Source organism: Eucyclogobius newberryi, unplaced genomic scaffold (assembly GCF_026437365.1).
Source record: "Eucyclogobius newberryi isolate DKJ021-1_F unplaced genomic scaffold, fEucNew1.0.hap1 SCAF_131, whole genome shotgun sequence".
Lineage (NCBI taxonomy): Eukaryota > Metazoa > Chordata > Actinopteri > Gobiiformes > Gobiidae > Eucyclogobius > Eucyclogobius newberryi.
In genome coordinates this window covers 189,100-215,000 of record NW_027315759.1, presented here as the reverse complement: position 1 = coordinate 215,000, position 25,901 = coordinate 189,100, and the positions used below count along the sequence as shown (strand labels likewise).

General features: G+C 46.5%; 1 protein-coding gene across 1 annotated transcript; it reads left to right on the top strand.

Annotated features, from left to right (window-relative positions):
* Nucleotides 1–1,348: 1,348 nt before the first annotated feature.
* LOC140359030 (puratrophin-1-like) lies at nucleotides 1,349–24,842 on the top strand (the record flags this gene model as incomplete). Its single annotated transcript, XM_072443903.1, has 9 exons — nucleotides 1,349–1,438; nucleotides 1,946–2,170; nucleotides 14,819–14,989; nucleotides 22,223–22,400; nucleotides 23,028–23,354; nucleotides 23,449–23,676; nucleotides 24,034–24,122; nucleotides 24,473–24,576; nucleotides 24,637–24,842. Coding segments are annotated over 8 exons (1,392 nt in total), but the record flags the coding sequence as incomplete, so codon positions are not given.
* Nucleotides 24,843–25,901: the final 1,059 nt, after the last annotated feature.

The window sequence follows — 25,901 nt, the reverse complement described above, 5'->3', positions numbered from 1 at the left end:
GCTAACGCCCTGGGAGGAGTTCATGAAAGTCTAAAGTGTAAACATGTTCTGGCGATTTCCCCTTTGGAATAACATGTGAGGTTTTGGTCATCGCTACGGCAAAGCCATAACAATTATGACATGGGTCTCACTGACTTTTTTGATGTGGATGCCACAAAAACTCCGAGTCATGCTTAGCCATTTTTGAACCAATATGGCCGACATTTGTTTGGGTGGATGGTGTCGCTGTAATAATATTTTTTACTTCTCTTGTCACCATCTACCTCTGCGCCAAATTTCATGATTCTACGATAAAAAATTGTTGGGGTCATTTCCCATCTCTCAATGCATTTTTGGTACATTTGGGGGCGCTGACGCGCCAACTTTTTTATTTTAGAAAAGGGAAATAGCCAGAATGTAGAGAGGCACGATTTTTAGAGGTGTGCAAATTTTTGTGACTTTTCGTCAATTTTCACTGGGTGAAAAATAGGGGGGTTGGTCAGAAGAAGAAGAAGAAGAAGAAGAAGAAGAAGAAGAAGAAGAAGAAGAAGAAGAAGAAGAAGAAGAAGAAGAAGAAGAAGAAGAAGAAGAAGAAGAAGAAGAAGAAGAAGAAGAAGAACCTCATGGTGTGGGTCAATGGTCACTGACGGGTACTTTCGTTAATTTTGAGTGGGCTCCGCCCACTTTGTGTTTTTGGCCCTCTATACAGTAATAATGTTCAATTTTTGCATTACATGCTTATATGCACGGAACATGAAAGAGATGGGGAACGTATTCGTGAGCTACTTGTCGCAAATGAGTGCTTTACATCCCAATGTAAAGTGCTCGTTTAGTGCGCACTTTTGCACGGGCTTCGCCCCTTTTTACAACGGCAATGTTCCATTTTCCTACTACTAATTAGTCTGCACGGGGCGTGCATGAGTGGAGGAGTGCGTTAGTGAGTGTTTGGAAGTGGGTGAGCGCTTCGCGCTCAATTTTGTGCGCACTTTCGCAGCCGTGCTTCGCGCGGCCTTACGGGACTAATAGGCCTCGGGCCTAATAATAAAGTGGAAATGTGATAATTCTAAAAATGCTCCGATTCAAACGATTCTGTTTTCGCTCTCAGACGCAGCACGAGCAGTTTTCATGACAAATGTTTAAAAGACAATCAACATATTTCCTCAAACAGAACGCTGAATGTCTCTCCTCTCGTGTCTTCCAGAGGGACAGTTTTGCCTTGTACGCTCTGCTGAATGTCTCTCCTCTCCTGTCTTCCAGAGGGACAGCTTTGCCTTGTACGCTCTGCTGAATGTCTCTCCTCTCGTGTCTTCCAGAGGGACAGCTTTGCCTTGTACGCTCTGTTGAACGTCTCTCCTCTCGTGTCTTCCAGAGGGACAGTTTTGCCTTGTACGCGCTCTACAGCAAGAACAAACCTGTGTCTGACCGGCTGCTCGTCGCCCACGGAAAAGACTTCTTCAAGGTGAGAACCAAAAACAAACTCTAAACTCTAACGTGGAACAATCAACTGTAGAACCGCAGATCTTAAAGACACAAATCACTTTATCAAAGACCGTGAGAAGATTCTGAGCAGGACAAAAGATGAAGAGAAAGTGTTAAAGAGGCAAAAAGTGTTCAAAAAGAAACACCATCACATCATTAAATAGGAACGGTTTAAGATTCAACCTTCAGGTCGTTTATAATGGAATTTGAATCCCTGGAAAGGTCGACGCCCAGAGCATTCTGATGCTCATCAGTTACACAGGAGGAGAGAGAGTGAGCCAGGGACAATAGGAGGCTGACAGCCCATTTAAGGACTGCGAGTAAACAAAGAGGTTTAGTTTCTGGTGAAACCAACAACACTTTCTCATCAGGAAGTCCCGCCTACGTTTGACCCTCTTCCCGTTTTAAACCTTTTAATCACTGGTTTGATGACATAAATGATTAAATAAATGCATAAAGCGTTGTTGTTCTGGTCGTGTCCCAACAGCAGAAGCAGCTGCGTCTGGGCGACCGCATGGATCTGTGGTCGTATCTCCTGAAGCCGGTGCAGAGGATCAGTAAGTACGGCCTCCTGCTCCGGGACGTGCTGTGCGAGTGCGGGCCCCAACACCAGGGGGCACTGGACGAGGTGCGCCAGGCTCTGGAGGTGGTGCAGTTTCAGCTGAGGCACGGGAACAACCTGCTCGCCATGGACGCCATCCAGCAGTGTGACGTAAGTGTGGGGGGCAGAGTCTGTGACCACCACACACTTTAGATGGTGGAAAATGACCAGTTTATTCATAAAGTTGAAAATAATAATAATGAGAATGTTTAAAAAAAAAACTAAATTAAAAATAAATAAATAATAATAATTAAATATAGCCGCAAGCGGCGATGATTGGCCCTCGCCACGCCGCAAGAGGAGGGATTGTGCTTTTATTACATCTACTGCTGAATCTGCGACGATGTCGCGTCTTCTTCCCTTTGCTTTTCAAATAAAGAGAACATTTTGCGGCTCACAAAGACAGTCATTTTTAAAAGATTTGTATAACTTTTGATCCACTCCAAATTTCAGGTTAATCGGGCTAACGCCCAAGGAGAAGTTCGTAGAAGTATAAAGTTTCAATCTCACAGATTTGGCCATTTTCCCATTTGAATAACATGGGAGGTTTCTGTCATCGCTATGGCTACGCCGTAACAAATATGACATGGATCTTATTTACTTTTTTGATCGGGATGCCAAAGTGGAATTTTGTGCCAATTTTCTTAAAATTTCCAAAATCATTCATCAAAGTAATTTATGGCTTTGCAAGTCAGGAGAAGGAGTTTAAATGTGATTCTAAACTGGACAGGAGCCAGTGAAGAGACTTTTTATGGAGCTTTTAGGACACGCTGTGAGCAGGAGTTATAGTCTAATCTAGTCGTTACAAATGCATGATAAGTTGTTCAGCATCGCTTTTAGGCAGGATTCCTCTGATTTTATCTATATTACGCAAATGGAAATAGTCTGTTTTACAGGCTTGATTTATATGAGCTTTAAATGAGAGCTCCTGGTCTAATAAGACTTTCTTACAGTAGAAGTGGAGGCTTCACTGACATTGTCCAGTGTGACTATCTGCTCAGATAAAGCGTCTCGCAGATGTTTAGGACCAGCACATAGACCTCGGTTTGTTCAGGGTTAAGAAGCAGGTAATTAAGTTCATGAAGCAACTTTTCCAGTTCATGAAGCCACTTTCCCACTTTATGAAGCCACTTTCCCAGTTCATGAAGCCACTTTCCCAGTTCATGAAGCAACTTTCCCAGTTCATGAAGCCACTTTCCCAGTTCATGAAGCCACTTTCCCTGTTCATGAAGCCACTTTCCCAGTTCATGAAGCAACTTTCCCACTTTATGAAGCCACTTTCCCAGTTCATGAAGCCACTTTCCCAGTTCATGAAGCCACTTTCCCAGTTCATGAAGCCACTTTCCCTGTTCATGAAGCCACTTTCCCAGTTCAAGAAGCCACTTTCCCAGTTCATGAAGCCACTTTCCCAGTTCATGAAGCCACTTTCCCAGTACATGAAGCAACTTTTCCAGTTCATGAAGCCACTTTCCCACTTTATGAAGCCACTTTCCCAGTTCATGTAGCCACTTTCCCAGTTCATGAAGCAACTTTCCCTGTTCATGAAGCCACTTTCCCAGTTCATGAAGCCACTTTCCAAGTTCATGAAGCAACTTTCCCTGTTCATGAAGCCACTTTCCCAGTACATGAAGCCACTTTCCCAGTTCATGAAGCCACTTTCCCAGTACATGAAGCAACCTTTCCAGTTCATGAAGCCACTTTCCCACTTTATGAAGCCACTTTCCCAGTTCATGAAGCCACTTTCCAAGTTCATGAAGCAACTTTCCCTGTTCATGAAGCCACTTTCCCAGTTCATGAAGCCACTTTCCTATTTCATGAAGCCACTTTCCCAGTTCATGAAGCCACTTTCCCACTTCATGAAGCCACTTTCCCACTTTATGAAGCCACTTTCTCAGTTCATGAAGCCACTTTCCCTGTTCATGAAGCCACTTTCCCAGTTCATGAAGCAACTTTTCCAGTTCATGAAGCCACTTTCCCACTTTATGAAGCCACTTTCCCAGTTCATGTAGCCACTTTCCCAGTTCATGAAGCAACTTTCCCACTTTATGAAGCCAATTTCCCAGTTCATGAAGCCACTTTCCAAGTTCATGAAGCAACTTTCCCTGTTCATGAAGCCACTTTCCCAGTTCATGAAGCCACTTTCCCAGTTCATGAAGCAACTTTTCCAGTTCATGAAGCCACTTTCCCACTTTATGAAGCCACTTTCCCAGTTCATGAAGCCACTTTCCCAGTTCATGAAGCCACTTTCCCAGTTCATGAAGCAACTTTTCCAGTTCATGAAGCCACTTTCCCACTTTATGAAGCCACTTTCCCAGTTCATGAAGCCACTTCCCCAGTTCATGAAGCAGCTTTCCCTGTTCATGAAGCCACTTTCCCAGTTCATGAAGCAACTTTTCCAGTTCATGAAGCCACTTTCCCACTTTATGAAGCCACTTTCCCAGTTCATGAAGCCACTTTCCCAGTTCATGAAGCAACTTTCACTGTTCATGAAGCCACTTTCCCAGTTCATGAAGCAACTTTCCCATTTCATGAAGCCACTTTCCCAGTTCATGAAGCCACTTTCCCAGTTCATGAATCAACTTTCCCTGTTCATGAAGCCACTTTCCCAGTTCATGAAGCCACTTTCCCAGTTCATGAAGCCACTTTCCCACTTTATGAAGCCACTTTCCCAGTTCATGAAGCAACTTTCCCAGTTCATGAAGCAACTTTCCCTGTTCATGAAGCCACTTTCCCGGTTCATGAAGCAACTTTTCCAGTTCATGAAGCCACTTTCCCACTTTATGAAGCCACTTTCCCAGTTCATGAAGCAAATTTCCCTGTTCATGAAGCCACTTTCCCAGTTCATAAAGCAACTTTTCCACTTCATGAAGCCACTTTCCCACTTTATGAAGCAGCTTTCCCAGTTCATGAAGCCACTTTCCCAGTTCATGAAGCAACTTTCCCTGTTCATGAAGCCACTTTCCCAGTTCATGAAGCAACTTTCCCAGTTCATGAAGCCACTTTCCCTGTTCATGAAGCCACTTTCCCAGTTCATGAAGCCACTTTCCCAGTTCATGTAGCCACTTTCCCAGTTCATGAAGCAACTTTCCCTGTTCATGAAGCCACTTTCCCAGTTCATGAAGCAACTTTCACTGTTCATGAAGCCACTTTCCCAGTTCATGAAGCAACTTTCCCATTTCATGAAGCCACTTTCCCAGTTCATGAAGCCACTTTCCCAGTTCATGAAGCAACTTTCCCTGTTCATGAAGCCACTTTCCCAGTTCATGAAGCCACTTTCCCAGTTCATGAAGCCACTTTCCCACTTTATGAAGCCACTTTCCCAGTTCATGAAGCAACTTTCCCAGTTCATGAAGCAACTTTCCCTGTTCATGAAGCCACTTTCCCGGTTCATGAAGAAACTTTTCCAGTTCATGAAGCAACTTTTCCACTTCATGAAGCCACTTTCCCACTTTATGAAGCAGCTTTCCCAGTTCATGAAGCCACTTTCCCAGTTCATGAAGCCACTTTCCCAGTTCATGAAGCAACTTTCCCTGTTCATGAAGCCACTTTCCCAGTTCATGAAGCAACTTTCCCAGTTCATGAAGCCACTTTCCCTGTTCATGAAGCCACTTTCCCAGTTCATGAAGCCACTTTCCCAGTTCATGTAGCCACTTTCCCAGTTCATGAAGCAACTTTCCCTGTTCATGAAGCCACTTTCCCAGTTCATGAAGCCACTTTCCAAGTTCATGAAGCAACTTTCCCTGTTCATGAAGCCACTTTCCCAGTTCAAGAAGCCACTTTCCCATTTCATGAAGCCACTTTCTCAGTTCATGAAGCCACTTTCCCTGTTCATGAAGCCACTTTCCCAGTTCAAGAAGCCACTTTCCCAGTTCATGAAGCCACTTTCCAAGTTCATGAAGCCACTTTCCCAGTACATGAAGCAACCTTTCCAGTTCATGAAGCCACTTTCCCACTTTATGAAGCCACTTTCCCAGTTCATGTAGCCACTTTCCCAGTTCATGAAGCAACTTTCCCTGTTCATGAAGCCACTTTCCCAGTTCATGAAGCCACTTTCCAAGTTCATGAAGCAACTTTCCCTGTTCATGAAGCCACTTTCCCAGTTCATGAAGCCACTTTCCCATTTCATGAAGCCACTTTCCCAGTTCATGAAGCCACTTTCCCACTTCATGAAGCCACTTTCCCACTTTATGAAGCCACTTTCTCAGTTCATGAAGCCACTTTCCCTGTTCATGAAGCCACTTTCCCAGTTCATGAAGCAACTTTCCCAGTTCATGAAGCCACTTTCCCACTTTATGAAGCCACTTTCCCAGTTCATGTAGCCACTTTCCCAGTTCATGAAGCAACTTTCCCACTTTATGAAGCCACTTTCCCAGTTCATGAAGCCACTTTCCAAGTTCATGAAGCAACTTTCCCTGTTCATGAAGCCACTTTCCCAGTTCATGAAGCCACTTTCCCAGTTCATGAAGCAACTTTTCCAGTTCATGAAGCCACTTTCCCACTTTATGAAGCCACTTTCCCAGTTCATGAAGCCACTTTCCCAGTTCATGAAGCCACTTTCCCAGTTCATGAAGCAACTTTTCCAGTTCATGAAGCCACTTTCCCACTTTATGAAGCCACTTTCCCAGTTCATGAAGCCACTTTCCCAGTTCATGAAGCAACTTTCACTGTTCATGAAGCAACTTTCACTGTTCATTAAGCCACTTTCCCAGTTCATGAAGCAACTTTCCCATTTCATGAAGCCACTTTCCCAGTTCATGAAGCCACTTTCCCAGTTCATGAAGCCACTTTCCCACTTTATGAAGCCACTTTCCCAGTTCATGAAGCAACTTTCCCAGTTCATGAAGCAACTTTCCCTGTTCATGAAGCCACTTTCCCGGTTCATGAAGCAACTTTTCCAGTTCATGAAGCCACTTTCCCACTTTATGAAGCCACTTTCCCAGTTCATGAAGCCACTTTCCCAGTTCATGAAGCTACTTTCCCTGCTCATGAAGCCACTTTCCCAGTTCATGAAGCAACTTTTCCAGTTCATGAAGCCACTTTCCCACTTTATGAAGCCACTTTCCCAGTTCATGAAGCCACTTTCCCAGTTCATGAAGCAACTTTCCCTGTTCATGAAGCCACTTTCCCAGTTCATGAAGCAACTTTCCCAGTTCATGAAGCCACTTTCCCTGTTCATGAAGCCACTTTCCCAGTTCATGAAGCAACTTTTCCAGTTCATGAAACCACTTTCCCACTTTATGAAGCCACTTTCCCAGTTCATGAAGCCACTTTCCCAGTTCATGAAGCAAATTTCCCTGTTCATGAAGCCACTTTCCCAGTTCAAGAAGCAACTTTTCCAGTTCATGAAGCCACTTTCCCACTTTATGAAGCAGCTTTCCCAGTTCATGAAGCCACTTTCCCTGTTCATGAAGCCACTTTCCCAGTTCATGAAGCAACTTTCCCAGTTCATGAAGCAACTTTCCCACTTTATGAAGCCACTTTCCCAGTTCATGAAGCCACTTTCCCAGTTCATGAAGCAACTTTCCCTGTTCATGAAGCCACTTTCCCAGTTCATGAAGCAACTTTCCCAGTTCATGAAGCAACTTTTCCAGTTCATGAAACCACTTTCCCACTTTATGAAGCCACTTTCCCAGTTCATGAAGCCACTTTCCCAGTTCATGAAGCAAATTTCCCTGTTCATGAAGCCACTTTCCCAGTTCATGAAGCAACTTTTCCAGTTCATGAAGCCACTTTCCCACTTTATGAAGCAGCTTTCCCAGTTCATGAAGCCACTTTCCCTGTTCATGAAGCCACTTTCCCAGTTCATGAAGCAACTTTCCCAGTTCATGAAGCAACTTTCCCAGTTCATGAAGCCACTTTCCCAGTTCATGAAGCCACTTTCCCAGTTCATGAAGCAACTTTCCCTGTTCTTGAAGCCACTTTCCCAGTTCATGAAGCCACAAGCCACTTTCCCAGTTCATGAAGCAACTTTTCCAGTTCATGAAGCCACTTTCCCACTTTATGAAGCCACTTTCCCTGTTCATGAAGCCACTTTCCCAGTTCATGAAGCCACTTTCCCAGTTCATGAAGCCACTTTCCCACTTTATGAAGCCACTTTCCCAGTTCATGAAGCAACTTTCCCAGTTCATGAAGCTACTTTCCCTGCTCATGAAGCCACTTTCCCAGTTCATGAAGCAACTTTTCCAGTTCATGAAGCCACTTTCCCACTTTATGAAGCCACTTTCCCAGTTCATGAAGCCACTTTCCCAGTTCATGAAGCAACTTTCCCTGTTCATGAAGCCACTTTCCCAGTTCATGAAGCAACTTTCCCAGTTCATGAAGCCACTTTCCCTGTTCATGAAGCCACTTTCCCAGTTCATGAAGCAACTTTTCCAGTTCATGAAACCACTTTCCCACTTTATGAAGCCACTTTCCCAGTTCATGAAGCCACTTTCCCAGTTCATGAAGCAAATTTCCCTGTTCATGAAGCCACTTTCCCAGTTCATGAAGCAACTTTTCCAGTTCATGAAGCCACTTTCCCACTTTATGAAGCAGCTTTCCCAGTTCATGAAGCCACTTTCCCTGTTCATGAAGCCACTTTCCCAGTTCATGAAGCAACTTTCCCAGTTCATGAAGCAACTTTCCCACTTTATGAAGCCACTTTCCCAGTTCATGAAGCCACTTTCCCAGTTCATGAAGCAACTTTCCCTGTTCATGAAGCCACTTTCCCAGTTCATGAAGCAACTTTCCCAGTTCATGAAGCAACTTTTCCAGTTCATGAAACCACTTTCCCACTTTATGAAGCCACTTTCCCAGTTCATGAAGCCACTTTCCCAGTTCATGAAGCAAATTTCCCTGTTCATGAAGCCACTTTCCCAGTTCATGAAGCAACTTTTCCAGTTCATGAAGCCACTTTCCCACTTTATGAAGCAGCTTTCCCAGTTCATGAAGCCACTTTCCCTGTTCATGAAGCCACTTTCCCAGTTCATGAAGCAACTTTCCCAGTTCATGAAGCAACTTTCCCAGTTCATGAAGCCACTTTCCCACTTTATGAAGCAGCTTTCCCAGTTCATGAAGCCACTTTCCCTGTTCATGAAGCCACTTTCCCAGTTCATGAAGCAACTTTCCCAGTTCATGAAGCAACTTTCCCAGTTCATGAAGCCACTTTCCCAGTTCATGAAGCCACTTTCCCAGTTCATGAAGCAACTTTCCCTGTTCATGAAGCCACTTTCCCAGTTCATGAAGCCACTTTCCCAGTTCATGTAGCCACTTTCCCAGTTCATGAAGCAACTTTCCCTGTTCATGAAGCCACTTTCCCAGTTCATGAAGCCACTTTCCAAGTTCATGAAGCAACTTTCCCTGTTCATGAAGCCACTTTCCCAGTTCAAGAAGCCACTTTCCCATTTCATGAAGCCACTTTCTCAGTTCATGAAGCCACTTTCCCTGTTCATGAAGCCACTTTCCCAGTTCAAGAAGCCACTTTCCCAGTTCATGAAGCCACTTTCCAAGTTCATGAAGCCACTTTCCCAGTACATGAAGCAACCTTTCCAGTTCATGAAGCCACTTTCCCACTTTATGAAGCCACTTTCCCAGTTCATGTAGCCACTTTCCCAGTTCATGAAGCAACTTTCCCTGTTCATGAAGCCACTTTCCCGGTTCATGAAGCAACTTTTCCAGTTCATGAAGCCACTTTCCCACTTTATGAAGCCACTTTCCCAGTTCATGAAGCCACTTTCCCAGTTCATGAAGCTACTTTCCCTGCTCATGAAGCCACTTTCCCAGTTCATGAAGCAACTTTTCCAGTTCATGAAGCCACTTTCCCACTTTATGAAGCCACTTTCCCAGTTCATGAAGCCACTTTCCCAGTTCATGAAGCAACTTTCCCTGTTCATGAAGCCACTTTCCCAGTTCATGAAGCAACTTTCCCAGTTCATGAAGCCACTTTCCCTGTTCATGAAGCCACTTTCCCAGTTCATGAAGCAACTTTTCCAGTTCATGAAACCACTTTCCCACTTTATGAAGCCACTTTCCCAGTTCATGAAGCCACTTTCCCAGTTCATGAAGCAAATTTCCCTGTTCATGAAGCCACTTTCCCAGTTCATGAAGCAACTTTTCCAGTTCATGAAGCCACTTTCCCACTTTATGAAGCAGCTTTCCCAGTTCATGAAGCCACTTTCCCTGTTCATGAAGCCACTTTCCCAGTTCATGAAGCAACTTTCCCAGTTCATGAAGCAACTTTCCCACTTTATGAAGCCACTTTCCCAGTTCATGAAGCCACTTTCCCAGTTCATGAAGCAACTTTCCCTGTTCATGAAGCCACTTTCCCAGTTCATGAAGCAACTTTCCCAGTTCATGAAGCAACTTTTCCAGTTCATGAAACCACTTTCCCACTTTATGAAGCCACTTTCCCAGTTCATGAAGCCACTTTCCCAGTTCATGAAGCAAATTTCCCTATTCATGAAGCCACTTTCCCAGTTCATGAAGCAACTTTTCCAGTTCATGAAGCCACTTTCCCACTTTATGAAGCAGCTTTCCCAGTTCATGAAGCCACTTTCCCTGTTCATGAAGCCACTTTCCCAGTTCATGAAGCAACTTTCCCAGTTCATGAAGCAACTTTCCCAGTTCATGAAGCCACTTTCCCAGTTCATGAAGCCACTTTCCCAGTTCATGAAGCAACTTTCCCTGTTCTTGAAGCCACTTTCCCAGTTCATGAAGCCACAAGCCACTTTCCCAGTTCATGAAGCAACTTTTCCAGTTCATGAAGCCACTTTCCCACTTTATGAAGCCACTTTCCCTGTTCATGAAGCCACTTTCCCAGTTCATGAAGCCACTTTCCCAGTTCATGAAGCCACTTTCCCACTTTATGAAGCCACTTTCCCAGTTCATGAAGCAACTTTCCCAGTTCATGAAGCTACTTTCCCTGCTCATGAAACCACTTTCCCAGTTCATGAAGCAACTTTTCCAGTTCATGAAGCCACTTTCCCACTTTATGAAGCCACTTTCCCAGTTCATGAAGCCACTTTCCCAGTTCATGAAGCAACTTTCCCTGTTCATGAAGCCACTTTCCCAGTTCATGAAGCAACTTTCCCAGTTCATGAAGCCACTTTCCCTGTTCATGAAGCCACTTTCCCAGTTCATGAAGCAACTTTTCCAGTTCATGAAACCACTTTCCCACTTTATGAAGCCACTTTCCCAGTTCATGAAGCCACTTTCCCAGTTCATGAAGCCACTTTCCCAGTTCATGAAGCAAATTTCCCTGTTCATGAAGCCACTTTCCCAGTTCATGAAGCAACTTTTCCAGTTCATGAAGCCACTTTCCCACTTTATGAAGCAGCTTTCCCAGTTCATGAAGCCACTTTCCCTGTTCATGAAGCCACTTTCCCAGTTCATGAAGCAACTTTCCCAGTTCATGAAGCAACTTTCCCACTTTATGAAGCCACTTTCCCAGTTCATGAAGCCACTTTCCCAGTTCATGAAGCAACTTTCCCTGTTCATGAAGCCACTTTCCCAGTTCATGAAGCAACTTTCCCAGTTCATGAAGCAACTTTTCCAGTTCATGAAACCACTTTCCCACTTTATGAAGCCACTTTCCCAGTTCATGAAGCCACTTTCCCAGTTCATGAAGCAAATTTCCCTGTTCATGAAGCCACTTTCCCAGTTCATGAAGCAACTTTTCCAGTTCATGAAGCCACTTTCCCACTTTATGAAGCAGCTTTCCCAGTTCATGAAGCCACTTTCCCTGTTCATGAAGCCACTTTCCCAGTTCATGAAGCAACTTTCCCAGTTCATGAAGCAACTTTCCCAGTTCATGAAGCCACTTTCCCAGTTCATGAAGCCACTTTCCCAGTTCATGAAGCAACTTTCCCTGTTCTTGAAGCCACTTTCCCAGTTCATGAAGCCACAAGCCACTTTCCCAGTTCATGAAGCAACTTTTCCAGTTCATGAAGCCACTTTCCCACTTTATGAAGCCACTTTCCCAGTTCATGAAGCCACTTTCCCAGTTAATGAAGCAACTTTCCCTGTTCATGAAGCCACTTTTCCAGTTCACGAAACAACTTTTTCAGTTCATGAAGCCACTTTCCCACTTTATGAAGCCACTTTCCCAGTTCATGAAGCAACTTTCCCAGTTCATGAAGCCACTTTCCCTGTTCATGAAGCCACTTTCCCAGTTCATGAAGCAACTTTTCCAGTTCATGAAGCCACTTTCCCACTTTATGAAGCCACTTTCCCAGTTCATGAAGCCACTTTCCCAATTCATGAAGCCACTTTCCCAGTTCATGAAGCAACTTTCCCTGTTCATGAAGCAACATTCCCAGTTCATAAAGCCACTTTCCCTGTTCATGAAGCCACTTTCCCAGTTCATGAAGCAACTTTTCCAGTTCATGAAGCCACTTTCCCACTTTATGAAGCCACTTTCCCAGTTCATGAAGCCACTTTCCCAATTCATGAAGCCACTTTCCCAGTTCATGAAGCAACTTTCCCTGTTCATGAAGCCACTTTCCCAGTTCATGAAGCCACTTTCCCTGTTCATGAAGCCACTTTCCCACTTTATGAAGCCACTTTTCCAGTTCATGAAGCCACTTTCCCTGTTCATGAAGCCACTTTCCCAGTTCATGAAACAACTTTCCCAGTTCATGAAGCCACTTTCCCAGTTCATGAAGCCACTTTCCCAGTTCATAAAGCAACTTTCCCTGTTCATGAAGCCACTTTCCCAGTTCATGAAGCCACTTTCCCAGTTCATGAAGCCACTTTCCCAGTTCATGAAGCCACTTTCCCAGTTCATGAAGCCACTTTCCCAGTTCATGAAGCAACTTTTCCAGTTCATGAAACCACTTTCCCACTTTATGAAGCCACTTTCCCAGTTCATGAAGCCACTTTCCCAGTTCATGAAGCAAATTTCCCTGTTCATGAAGCCACTTTCCCAGTTCATGAAGCAACTTTTCCAGTTCATGAAGCCACTTTCCCACTTTATGAAGCAGCTTTCCCAGTTCATGAAGCCACTTTCCCTGTTCATGAAGCCACTTTCCCAGTTCATGAAGCAACTTTCCCAGTTCATGAAGCAACTTTCCCATTTTATGAAGCCACTTTCCCAGTTCATGAAGCCACTTTCCCAGTTCATGAAGCAACTTTCCCTGTTCATGAAGCCACTTTCCCAGTTCATGAAGCAACTTTCCCAGTTCATGAAGCAACTTTTCCAGTTCATGAAACCACTTTCCCACTTTATGAAGCCACTTTCCCAGTTCATGAAGCCACTTTCCCAGTTCATGAAGCAAATTTCCCTGTTCATGAAGCCACTTTCCCAGTTCATGAAGCAACTTTTCCAGTTCATGAAGCCACTTTCCCACTTTATGAAGCAGCTTTCCCAGTTCATGAAGCCACTTTCCCTGTTCATGAAGCCACTTTCCCAGTTCATGAAGCAACTTTCCCTGTTCATGAAGCAACTTTCCCAGTTCATGAAGCCACTTTCCCAGTTCATGAAGCCACTTTCCCAGTTCATGAAGCAACTTTCCCTGTTCTTGAAGCCACTTTCCCAGTTCATGAAGCCACAAGCCACTTTCCCAGTTCATGAAGCAACTTTTCCAGTTCATGAAGCCACTTTCCCACTTTATGAAGCCACTTTCCCAGTTCATGAAGCCACTTTCCCAGTTAATGAAGCAACTTTCCCTGTTCATGAAGCCACTTTTCCAGTTCACGAAGCAACTTTTTCAGTTCATGAAGCCACTTTCCCACTTTATGAAGCCACTTTCCCAGTTCATGAAGCAACTTTCCCAGTTCATGAAGCCACTTTCCCTGTTCATGAAGCCACTTTCCCAGTTCATGAAGCAACTTTTCCAGTTCATGAAGCCACTTTCCCACTTTATGAAGCCACTTTCCCAGTTCATGAAGCCACTTTCCCAATTCATGAAGCCACTTTCCCAGTTCATGAAGCAACTTTCCCTGTTCATGAAGCAACATTCCCAGTTCATGAAGCCACTTTCCCTGTTCATAAAGCCACTTTCCCAGTTCATGAAGCAACTTTTCCAGTTCATGAAGCCACTTTCCCACTTTATGAAGCCACTTTCCCAGTTCATGAAGCCACTTTCCCAATTCATGAAGCCACTTTCCCAGTTCATGAAGCAACTTTCCCTGTTCATGAAGCCACTTTCCCAGTTCATGAAGCCACTTTCCCTGTTCATGAAGCCACTTTCCCACTTTATGAAGCCACTTTTCCAGTTCATGAAGCCACTTTCCCTGTTCATGAAGCCACTTTCCCAGTTCATGAAACAACTTTCCCAGTTCATGAAGCCACTTTCCCAGTTCATGAAGCCACTTTCCCAGTTCATGAAGCAACTTTCCCTGTTCATGAAGCCACTTTCCCAGTTCATGAAGCCACTTTCCCAGTTCATGAAGCCACTTTCCCAACACTGTCACTGCCGGTGGCTTCCAGATTAGAACACTTAACAATATCGTTCTTAAAGGCCTTGGAGTTTGTTTTACCATTTTAAAAGCTTGTTCACTTCACTCACTTCAGGAGCCACAGCTGCCCTGAGGCGGACATGATTTGATGCTTTTTAATAAATTCAAAGCACTGGTTAAATATGACTATTATTAATGATTATTTTGTTGAATGTTTTATTGGCATTTCATCTTCATATCCTGTTTGTTTGTTTGTTACATCTGTATTTGTTGTTTACAGGGTTCTCATTGGGATTCCTCTGTGTAAATACATGATGTTTCAATGGGGGATGCTTTCGCATCCATGGAAACTGGCCTGATGGTAAAGCTCCTTCTCTGCTGCAGGTGAACTTGAAGGAGCAGGGGGCGCTCATCCGACAGGAAGAGTTCTTGGTCACCTTCAGGAAGAAGAAGTGTTTCCGCCACGTTTTCCTCTTCCAAGAGCTGGTTCTGTTCAGTAAAACCAGGAAGACGGAGGTCGGCAACGAGACGTACGAGTACAAGCAGTCCTTCAAGGTACTGCGCATACTGTTACTGCTACTACAGTTACTGCTACTGCTACTATCACTGCTACTACAGTTACTGAATGAAATGGAATAAAGTAGTTTTTCAGGATAGAAATAGGTCTATATGAGGCACAGTCCAGTCGGTCCTTCTTTCGGTCTCAGGGATATGATGGCCTCTTTCACACTTGGAGGGGAGGAGTTTTATTAAGTGCAGATTAAAAGTTGTCAAAAGTAAAGGAGTAAGTGTGTCTTTAGAGCTTTATACCACTCTGAGATGTGTCTTTAGAGCTTTATACACTCTGAGGTGTGTCTTTAGAGCTTTATACCACTCTGAGGTGTGTCTTTAGAGCTTTATACCGCTCTGAGGTGTGTCTTTAGAGCTTTATACCACTCTGAGATGTGTCTTTAGAGCTTTATACCACTCTGAGGTGTGTCTTTAGAGCTTTATACCGCTCTGAGGTGTGTCTTTAGAGCTTTATACACTCTGAGGTGTGTCTTTAGAGCTTTATACCACTCTGATATGTGTCTTTTGAGCTTTATACCACTCTGAGATGTGTCTTTAGAGCTTTATACCACTCTGAGGTGTGTCTTTAGAGCTTTATACCACTCTGAGATGTGTCTTTAGAGCTTTATACCACTCTGAGGTGTGTCTTTAGAGCTTTATACACTCTGAGATGTGTCTTTAGAGCTTTATACACTCTGAGGTGTGTCTTTAGAGCTTTATACCACTCTGAGGTGTGTCTTTAGAGCTTTATACCACTCTGAGATGTGTCTTTAGAGCTTTATACACTCTGAGGTGTGTCTTTAGAGCTTTATACCACTCTGAGGTGTGTCTTTAGAGCTTTATACCACTCTGAGGTGTGTCTTTAGAGCTTTATACCACTCTGAGGTGTGTCTTTAGAGCTTTATACCACTCTGAGATGTGTCTTTAGAGCTTTATACCACTCTGAGGTGTGTCTTTAGAGCTTTATACCACTCTGAGATGTGTCTTTAGAGCTTTATACCACTCTGAGGTGTGTCTTTAGAGCTTTATACCACTCTGAGATGTGTCTTTAGAGCTTTATACCACTCTGAGGTGTGTCTTTAGAGCTTTATACCACTCTGAGGTGTGCCTTTAGAGCTTTATACCACTCTGAGATGTGTCTTTAGAGCTTTATACCACTCTGAGGTGTGTCTTTAGAGCTTTATACCACTCTGAGATGTGTCTTTAGAGCTTTATACCACTCTGAGGTGTGTCTTTAGAGCTTTATACCACTCTGAGATGTGTCTTTAGAGCTTTATACACTCTGAGGTGTGTCTTTAGAGCTTTATACCACTCTGAGGTGTGTCTTTAGAGCTTTATACCGCTCTGAGGTGTGTCTTTAGAGCTTTATACCACTCTGAGATGTGTCTTTAGAGCTTTATACCACTCTGAGGTGTGTCTTTAGAGCTTTATACCGCTCTGAGGTGTGTCTTTAGAGCTTTATACCACTCTGAGGTGTGTCTTTAGAGCTTTATACCACTCTGAGGTGTGTCTTTAGAGCTTTATACCGCTCTGAGGTGTGTCTTTAGAGCTTTATACCACTCTGAGGTGTGTCTTTAGAGCTTTATACCACTCTGAGGTGTGTCTTTAGAGCTTTATACCACTCTGAGGTGTGTCTTTAGAGCTTTATACCGCTCTGAGGTGTGTCTTTAGAGCTTTATACCACTCTGAGGTGTGTCTTTAGAGCTTTATACCACTCTGAGGTGTGTCTTTAGAGCTTTATACCACTCTGAGGTGAACCCATTGCTCCTGGAGATTTACTGTATTTCCTCATCTTTTATTTTGTTCTTTTGACATCACAGGCAGATTGATGGTCCAGAAAGGAATTTATATCCTCCTCTTTATCTCCTGAAATTCCAGATAAAGGTTTTTATAAAAGGATTTGCTGTAATAGTTGATTGATTACATCACTTTTCCCGTATTTTAAAAATTGTTCTTTCAGCTTAACCCTTTCCAGGATCACAATTTAGAACATTTTGATCCACTCTCATAATAAAGAGCATTTTCTTTTCTATTTCCTGTGAGGTCAGAGCATTCATTTCTCTTCTTATCTTTTTCATTTCGAGTGGCATTTGCAGACTCCCTTTCTTGGCCTAATTTTCCTTTTTCTTGCAGATCTTTTAGTTTTATTTTTATTTTTGTTTTCTTCTATTTTGCAGAGGTGGTGATTTTTCCTCTCAAATCCCAAAGGACAGGAAGGGATTTTTTCCCAGTTTAATTTTCCTCCAGATAAGTCTTAATGTCATGTGACTTTTTTACATAGCTTCCTAGGACCCGGCGTCCACATATGTGTACAACACATAATACATTTTTATTTCTCTACAAATTGGTTCACAATCAGGTCAGACTTGTACGCACACGTCTGCAGAAGTACACATATTTCTGCAGTACTGGATTGAGAAACGTCCTGTGGCATCAGAGAGTGATGATGTACACTGACTCTTCAGCTGTTACAAAACAAGGTCAGAGAAAATCCACAAGAAAAGTGACTGTGCAACAGAGGAAATCCAGACATGTGTCACTGCTGAGTCCTGGTTTGTCAGGACCTGGTTTGTCAGGACCTGGTGTGTCAGGACCTGGTGTGTGAGGACCTGGTTTGTCAGGACCTGGTTTGTCAGGACCTGGTTTGTCAGGACCTGGTTACTCAGGACCTGGTTTGTCAGGACCTGGTTTGTCAGGACCTGGTTACTCAGGACCTGGTTTGTGAGGACCTGGTGTGTCAGGACCTGGTGTGTCAGGACCTGGTTTGTGAGGACCTGGTGTGTCAGGACCTGGTGTGTCAGGACCTGGTTTTTGAGGACCTGGTGTGTCAGGAGCTGGTGTGTCAGGACCTGGTTTGTGAGGACCTGGTGTCAGGAGCTGGTGTGTCAGGACCTGGTTTGTGAGGACCTGGTGTGTCAGGACCTGGTTTGTCAGGACCTGGTTTGTGAGGACCTGGTGTGTCAGGACCTGGTTTGTGAGGACCTGGTGTGTCAGGACCTGGTTTGTCAGGACCTGGTTTGTCAATGGTCCAATGGATGAACGTCTGACCTCAAATTATAGACTGACAGGGGGTTGGTCGACATCGCCAACGATAGTCAGACGATATTTTGACAAAGGATCAGGAATGTGCTCAAATGTGTCTGTAAAAGTCTAGTGAAAGTTAGATGATTAGATGAAAGATGATTTTTCCTCTCAAATCCCAAAGGACAGGAAGGGATTTTTTTCCCAGTTTAATTTTCCTCCAGATAAGTCTTAATGTCATGTGACTTTTTTACATAGCTTCCTAGGACCCGGCGTCCACATATGTGTACAACACATAATACATTTTTATTTCTCTACAAATTGGTTCACAATCAGGTCAGACTTGTACGCACACGTCTGCAGAAGTACACATATTTCTGCAGTACTGGATTGAGAAACGTCCTGTGGCATCAGAGAGTGATGATGTACACTGACTCTTCAGCTGTTACAAAACAAGGTCAGAGAAAATCCACAAGAAAAGTGACTGTGCAACAGAGGAAATCCAGACATGTGTCACTGCTGAGTCCTGGTTTGTCAGGACCTGGTTTGTCAGGACCTGGTGTGTCAGGACCTGGTGTGTGAGGACCTGGTTTGTCAGGACCTGGTTTGTCAGGACCTGGTTTGTCAGGACCTGGTTTGTGAGGATCTGGTTTGTGAGGACCTGGCTTGTCAGGACCTGGTTTGTCAGGACCTGGTTTGTCAGGACCTGGTTACTCAGGACCTGGTTTGTCAGGACCTGGTTTGTGAGGACCTGGTGTGTCAGGACCTGGTGTGTCAGGACCTGGTTTTTGAGGACCTGGTGTGTCAGGACCTGGTTTGTGAGGACCTGGTATGTCAGGATCTGGTATGTCAGGATCTGGTTTGTCAGGACTTGGTTTGTGAGGACCTGGTTTGTGAGGGCCTGGTTTGTGAGGACCTGGTTTGTCAGGACCTGGTTTGTCAGGACCTGGTGTGTCAGGACCTGGTTTGTCAATGGTCCAATTGATGAACGTCAGACCTCAAATTGTAGACTGACAGGGGGTTGGGCGACATCGCCAACGATATTCAGACGATATTTTGACAAAGGATCAGGAATGTGCTCAAATGTGTCTGTAAAAGTCTAGTGAAAGTTAATGGGTTGAAATATCCATCCATCCATCCATCCATTTTCTGCCGCTTATCCGGGGCCGGGTCGCGGGGGCAGCAGTCTGAGCAGGGACTCCCAGACTTCCTCCTCCCCAAACACTTCCTCCAACTCCTCCGGGGGGATCCCGAGGCGTTCCCAGGCCAGTCGAGAGACATAGTCTCTCCAGCGTGTCCTGGGTCTTCCCCGGGGCCTCTTCCGGGTGGGACATGCCTGAGACACCTCCCGAGGGAGGCGCCCAGGAGGCATCCGGAACAGACGCTCGAGCCACCTCAGCTGGCTCCTCTCGACGTGGAGGAGCAGCTCTACTCCGAGCTCCCCCCGTGTGGCCGAGCTCCTCACCTTATCTGTAAGAGAGCGCCCAGGCACACGGCGGAGGAAACTCATTTCGACCGCTTGTATCCGCAATCTTGTTCTTTCGGTCATTACCCAAAGCTCATGACCATAGGTGAGGGTAGGAACGTAGACCAACCTGTAAATCGAAAGCTTTGCCTTTCGGCTCAGCTCCCTCTTCACCACAACGGTCCGATGCAGCGACTGCATCACTGCAGCCGCTGCACCGATCCGCCTGTCGATCTCACGCTCCATCCTTCCCTCACTCGTGAACAAGACCCTGAGATACTTGAACTCCTCCACTTGGGGCAAGGACACCCCACCCACCTGGAGAGGGCAAGCCACCTTTTCCGGTCGAGAACCATGGCCTCGGATTTGGAGGTGCTGATTCTCATCCCAGCCGCTTCACACTCGGCTGCAAACCGTCCCAGTGCATGTTGCAGGTCCGGGTTTGATAAAGCCATCAGGACAACATCGTCTGCAAACAGCAGAGATGGAATCCTGTGGTCCCCAAACCGGACACCCTCCGACCCCTGACTGCGCCTAGAAATTCTGTCCATAAAAACTATGAACAGAACCGGTGACAAAGGGCAGCCCTGGCGGAGTCCAACATGCACTGGGAACAGGTCTGACTTACTGCCGGCAATCCGAACACAGCTCCTGCTCCGGTCATACAGGGACCGGACAGCCCTGAGCAAAGGGCCCCGGACCCCGTACTCCCGGAGCACCCCCCAAAGGACACCCCGAGGGACACGGTCGAAAGCCTTCTCCAGATCCACAAAGCACATGCGGACTGGTTGGCCGAACTCCCATGAACCCTCGAGCACCCGATGGAGGGTATAGAGCTGGTTCAGTGTTGCACGACCGGGACGAAAACCACTCTGCTCCTCCAGAATCCGAGGTTCGACTGTCGGTCGGATTCTCCTCTCCAGTACCTTGGAATAGACCTTACCCGGGAGGCTGAGGAGTGTGATCCCTCTGTAGTTGGAACACACCCTCTGGTCCCCCTTTTTGAACAGAGGGACCACCACCCCGGTCTGCCAGTCCAGAGGCACGGTCCCCGACCGCCACGTGATGTTGCAGAGACGTGTCAACCAAGACAGTCCTACAACATCCAGATACTTTAGGTACTCAGGGCGGATCTCACCGTAAACGGTGTTGGTGAGGCACTGCTTCCCCCTCCTGAGGCGCCAGACTCTTTGGTGCCGACCGATAGTCCTCCTCAATGGCTTCCCCGAACTCCTCCCAGGCCCGGGTTTTTGCCTCTGCGACAGCACGAGCCGCGGCTCGCTTGGCCTGCCGATACCTGTCGATGACCTCCGGAGACCCACAAGCCAGAGTGGCCTGATAGGCCACCTTCTTCAGTCTGACGGCATCCCTTACTTCCGGTGTCCACCACCGGGTTCGGGGGTTGCCGCCACGACAGGCACCGGAGACCTTGCGACCACAGCTCCGAGCAGCCGCATCAACAATGGAGGTGGAGAACATGGAACACAGGAAGCCGTTCTTCCCGATCACCCCTCCCCAGGTGTCACTGTCATTGCCCACGTGGGCGTTGAAGTCCCCCAGTAGAACAACGGAGTCCTCGGTCGGTGCACTGTCTAGTACTCCTCCCAAGGACTGCAAGAAGACTGGGTACTCTGCACTGCTGTTCGGCCCGTAGGCCGCCACAACAGTGAGAGACCTGTCCCTCACCCGAAGGCGGAGGGACGCGACCCTCTCGTTCACCGGGGTAAACTCCAACACGTGGCGACTGAGCTGAGGGGCTATAAGCAAGCCCACACCAGCCCGTCGCCTCTCCCCGCGGGCAACACCAGAGAAGTGGAGCGTCCAGCCCCTCTCGAGGAGATGGGTTCCAGAGCCCAAACTGTGCGTGGAGGTGAGGCCGACTATATCTAGTCGGTATCGCTCAACCTCCCGCACAAGCTCAGGCTCTTTCCCCCCCAGCGAGGTGACATTCCATATCCCCAGAGTTAGTCTCTGTGTCTGGAGATCTGGTCGCCGAGGCCCCTGCCGTCGACTGCCGCCCAGATCTCTCTGCACCGGCCCCTTATGGATCCTCCTGCGGGTGGTGGGCCCACGGGAGGGCGGCCCCACGTCGCTCCTTCGGGCTGTGCCCGGCCGGGCCCCGCGGGGTAAGACCCGGCCACCAGGCGCTCGCCATCGAGCACCCATCCCAGGCCTGGCTCCAGGATGGGGCCCCGGTGACACCGATCCGGGCGACGTAAACGGCCTTGCTTTTGTTGTCATCATAAGAGGCTTCTGAACCGATCTTTGTCTGACCCGTCACCTAGGACCTGTTTGCCTTGGGAGACCCTACCAGGGCCTTGAAGCCCCTGACAACATAGCTCCCGGGATCATTCGGGCACTCAAACCCCTCCACCACGTTAAGGTGTCGGTTCAAGGAGAGGAGGAGAGGTTGAAATATCCCTTTATACTATTATTATATGTCAACTTAGCTCATTTTAAATAGATTTAATTACAAACAATCCACTCCAATTTTGCATACCTCCAGAAGAACAATTAAAATATCATACATTTTACGATATATATCTCCCACCTTTAGACTGTTAAAGCGACTTTTTGAACTGCTTGTAAACTACAATTGAGGCACTGGTTTCAGATCAGCAGACGACAAACGACGCTCTCCACACGTGTTTCATTTCGATCTGTGTCAAAGTGAAAGCAAAAACTACTACTTTACACTGCAGAGAGCAAATTTGGCTGCAGTACTTTTAATCCAGTACATTTTTGTGTTTCAGACATGCGACATCGGCCTGACGCAGAACTCCGGGGACAGCGGCCTCTGCTTCGAGATCTGGTTCAGAAAGAGAAAGAGCCAGGACACATACACTCTGCAGGCGGAGAGTAGGGGCCTGAAGGACGACTGGACCAGGGACCTGGAGAGGATCCTCTGGGACCAGGCTCTCAGGAACAAAGGTAAAGTCTGGGTTTGAACCCTGTTTTAGTCCTGCTTTAGACCTGCTTTAGACCTGCTTTAGACCTGCTTTAGTCCTGCTTTAGACCTGCTTTAGTCCTGCTTTATTCCTGCTTTAGACCTGCTTTAGACCTGCTTTAGACCTGCTTTAGACCTGCTTTAGTCCTGCTTTAGACCTGCTTTAGTCCTGCTTTATTCCTGTTTTAGTCCTGCTTTAGACCTGCTTTAGACCTGCTTTAGTCCTGCTTTAGACCTGCCTTAGTCCTGCTTTAGACCAGCTTTAGACCAGCTTTAGTCCTGCTTTAGACCTGCTTTAGACCTGTTTAGACCTGCTTTAGTCCTGCTTTAGACCTGTTTAGACCTGCTTTAGTCCTGCTTTAGTCCTGCTTTAGACCAGCTTTAGACCAGCTTTAGTCCTGCTTTAGACCAGCTTTAGACCTGCTTTAGACCTGCTTTAGTCCTGCTTTAGACCTGCCTTAGTCCTGCTTTAGACCAGCTTTAGACCAGCTTTAGTCCTGCTTTAGTCCTGCTTTAGACCAGCTTTAGTCCTGCTTTAGACCTGCTTTAGACCTGTTCAGACCTGCTTTATGCTGCTGATCCATCAGATATTTCACGTTCTTCGTTTGCAGAAGTGCGGATGCAGGAGAGACTTTTTCTGGGACTCGGAAACAAACCTTTTATGGACATCCAGCCGAGCGACGCCGCCATCGACTCCAGAGCGGTCAACTGTGACTCCAGAGCGGTCAACTGTGACTCCAGAGCGGTCAACTGTGACTCCAGAGCGGTCAACTGTGACTCCAGAGCGGTCAACTGTGACTCCAGAGCCGTCAACTGTGACTCCAGAGCGGTCAACTGTGACTCCAGAGCGGTCAACTGTGACTCCAGAGCGGTCAACTGTGACTCCAGAGCCGTCAACTGTGACTCCAGAGCGGTCAACTGTGGCCTCCTCGGCAAAGGTCAGCCCGTTCTGATAAATACTCCACACGTCCTTGTTCCTTGTTTAGTTTAGATTGTATATTTTGTCTCCTTAAACTGTCCTGTCCCCTTCAGACTCCAGAGCCGTCTCCGTCGCCTCCTTCCTCCCGCCGCGGTCACGTGACCTCCTTCCCGTCACGCGGCAGATGTCCATCGGCTCGTGCAGTAGCTCCTCCTCCTCCTCGTCGGGGCGGGGCTCTCTGTCTCCGGGGCGATACCTGGGCGGACCGCTGGGGGGCGCCGTGAGGGCGGGGCATCCGGAGGACGAGCTGGACCAGGAGAGCGACCGGCACAACCCGCTCCGTGAGTGTCAAACGCATTGGCCACGCTTATTTTCAATCTGAAGGTACTCGTCTGAGAAGCCGGAACTTAAAGCCTGATGCCCCGGAACGCCACGGCACAAATCTTCTTCACGGTCAGAGTGTATGGAAACAAAGCTCAGATCGGCCTTGCGCCCCCTTCTGGTCGTTCTGAAGTTTGAACCGTCACATGTGGTGGAGTGGTAAAGGCAGCAGCACATGTGTCACACACTGAGACCGTCTGGAATGCTTTTGTTCAGAGGTCAGAGGTCAGAGGGTAAAGGTGACTCTGAGCTGATGAGGTCTTCTGCAGCGTTTGAGGGCCGTTTGTCTCATGAGGTCAATGTTTGGTCTGTTGCAGTCGACGGTTCGTGGTGTGAAGAGAGTGTGAGCGCCGAGGGAGACGACGCCCCGTCCCTCTGCTCCTCCCACAACGCCAAACACCCAGAGGTGAGTTCTGCTAGTGCTAATGCTAATGCTAATGCTACTGCAACTACTACTAATGCTACTGCTAATGCCAGTGCTACTGCTACTATTGCTAATGCTAATGCTACTACTGCTAATGCTAATGCTAATGCTAATGCCAATGCTAACGCTAACGCTAACGCTAACGCTAATGCTAATGCTACTGCTACTACTACTACTACTGCTACTACTTCTTTTACCTGCTGCTGCACTGCCACCTCCTGGTTGAGACATGAACACTCACATGTGTGTTATAAATACAGTGTAAACTCTGTGGCCGCAGCTGCCCCGGGGCAAGTGTTGTCAGTCCTAATGTTGTGTTGTTGTCTCCTCAGAGTGGCGCGTGTGGTGGCGCGTGTGGTGGCGCGTGTGGTGGAACGTGTGGTGGCGCGTGTGGTGGCACATCTACAGAAGTGTGAAGCGTCTCCTCGTGGCAGAGGTAAAGCGCTGTACCTAATAAAATGGCCCGTTCATTGAATCTAGTTCTCTTCTTGTCCAGATCTGACCGGTGGAAACAAGCCGGCTGTTAAACCACTTCATGTGTCCACTTCATGTGTCCACTTCATGTGCCCACTTCATGTACAAAGATGTAATAATATGACACTTAACCTGCCCAACACTGACACGGGAAGAATAGATGGCATAAAACCACTAAAGTTAAATCATTCAGATGTTGACTTTTTGTCATAACATTGAAGAGTGTTTGTGATGTTTTCATGTGTTTATTATGTACAGCTTTAATAAAACATCTTTGTAAATGAGGTTTGTTTTTTACTTTGTTTTCTGTCGATTAATAATGAGATTATTAGGCCCGAGCCCCAGCAGGGCGGAGGGCCTATTGCTCCCGCAACACTGCCGAAGGCAGCGTTGCAACTGTCTGACCAAACATGCGGGCGCAGCCCGCATGTTTGGTGCCCCGTCGCCCCTGGCAAGTACAGTGAACTAGCCCATGCCGAAGGCATGGATCATGCATACTTACTCCTGCTATGACAGAAATAGTCAACAATTAGTGAATGGGCGTAGCCCATTCACTAATTGTTGACAACAGCAGCGCGAAGCGCTGCATTCCTCCAAAAACCCTCCTGGCATCGTCCCGTACGCGAGAATCCATGCCGCAGGCATGGGCCATGCTTGTATCTGCTCAAATCAATGGAAGTCTATGGGGAGTGGGCGGGGCATCCCGACGGAATAGGGAGTGACGAGCGCGTAAGCGCTCGTAATGATGATTCCACCCCATGGCGGCATCGGGAAGGCTTAGAGCTTTCAAACGATGTATAATTTGTTGTTAATGTGGAAACGGCTATATTGTTTTTGCTAAAAATATTATTATTTTTATTTTTTTTATTGTTCTTCTTCAGCGCTTTGAACTCTAATTTGACCCCCTGAACATGCTCAAAAACTCACCAAACTTTGCCCAAAATTCAGAATCGGCGAAAAATTTGATTTTTTTCTGGGCCATTTTTTTTTTCGTTAAAAAATGTCGCGACAGCGCCACCGACAAAAGTCAAAATACATTGCGCCTATGGGAGACGCCCCGAGGTCAACTTTGGCGTAAAGCTACGAAATTCGGGACACGCATTCCTCTTGTGAGGACGAACAAAAAAAATCATTGTGGCCACGCCCCCAGACTTACCCTATGGCCGCCATCTTCCTTTGAAAATGAAAATACGCTGTTAGTCATTTTGTTCACGTCAAACTTTTACGAACTCCTCCTAGGGCGTTTTGCCCACCGACTTCAAAATCGGTGTACGTCCTCTGAACAAG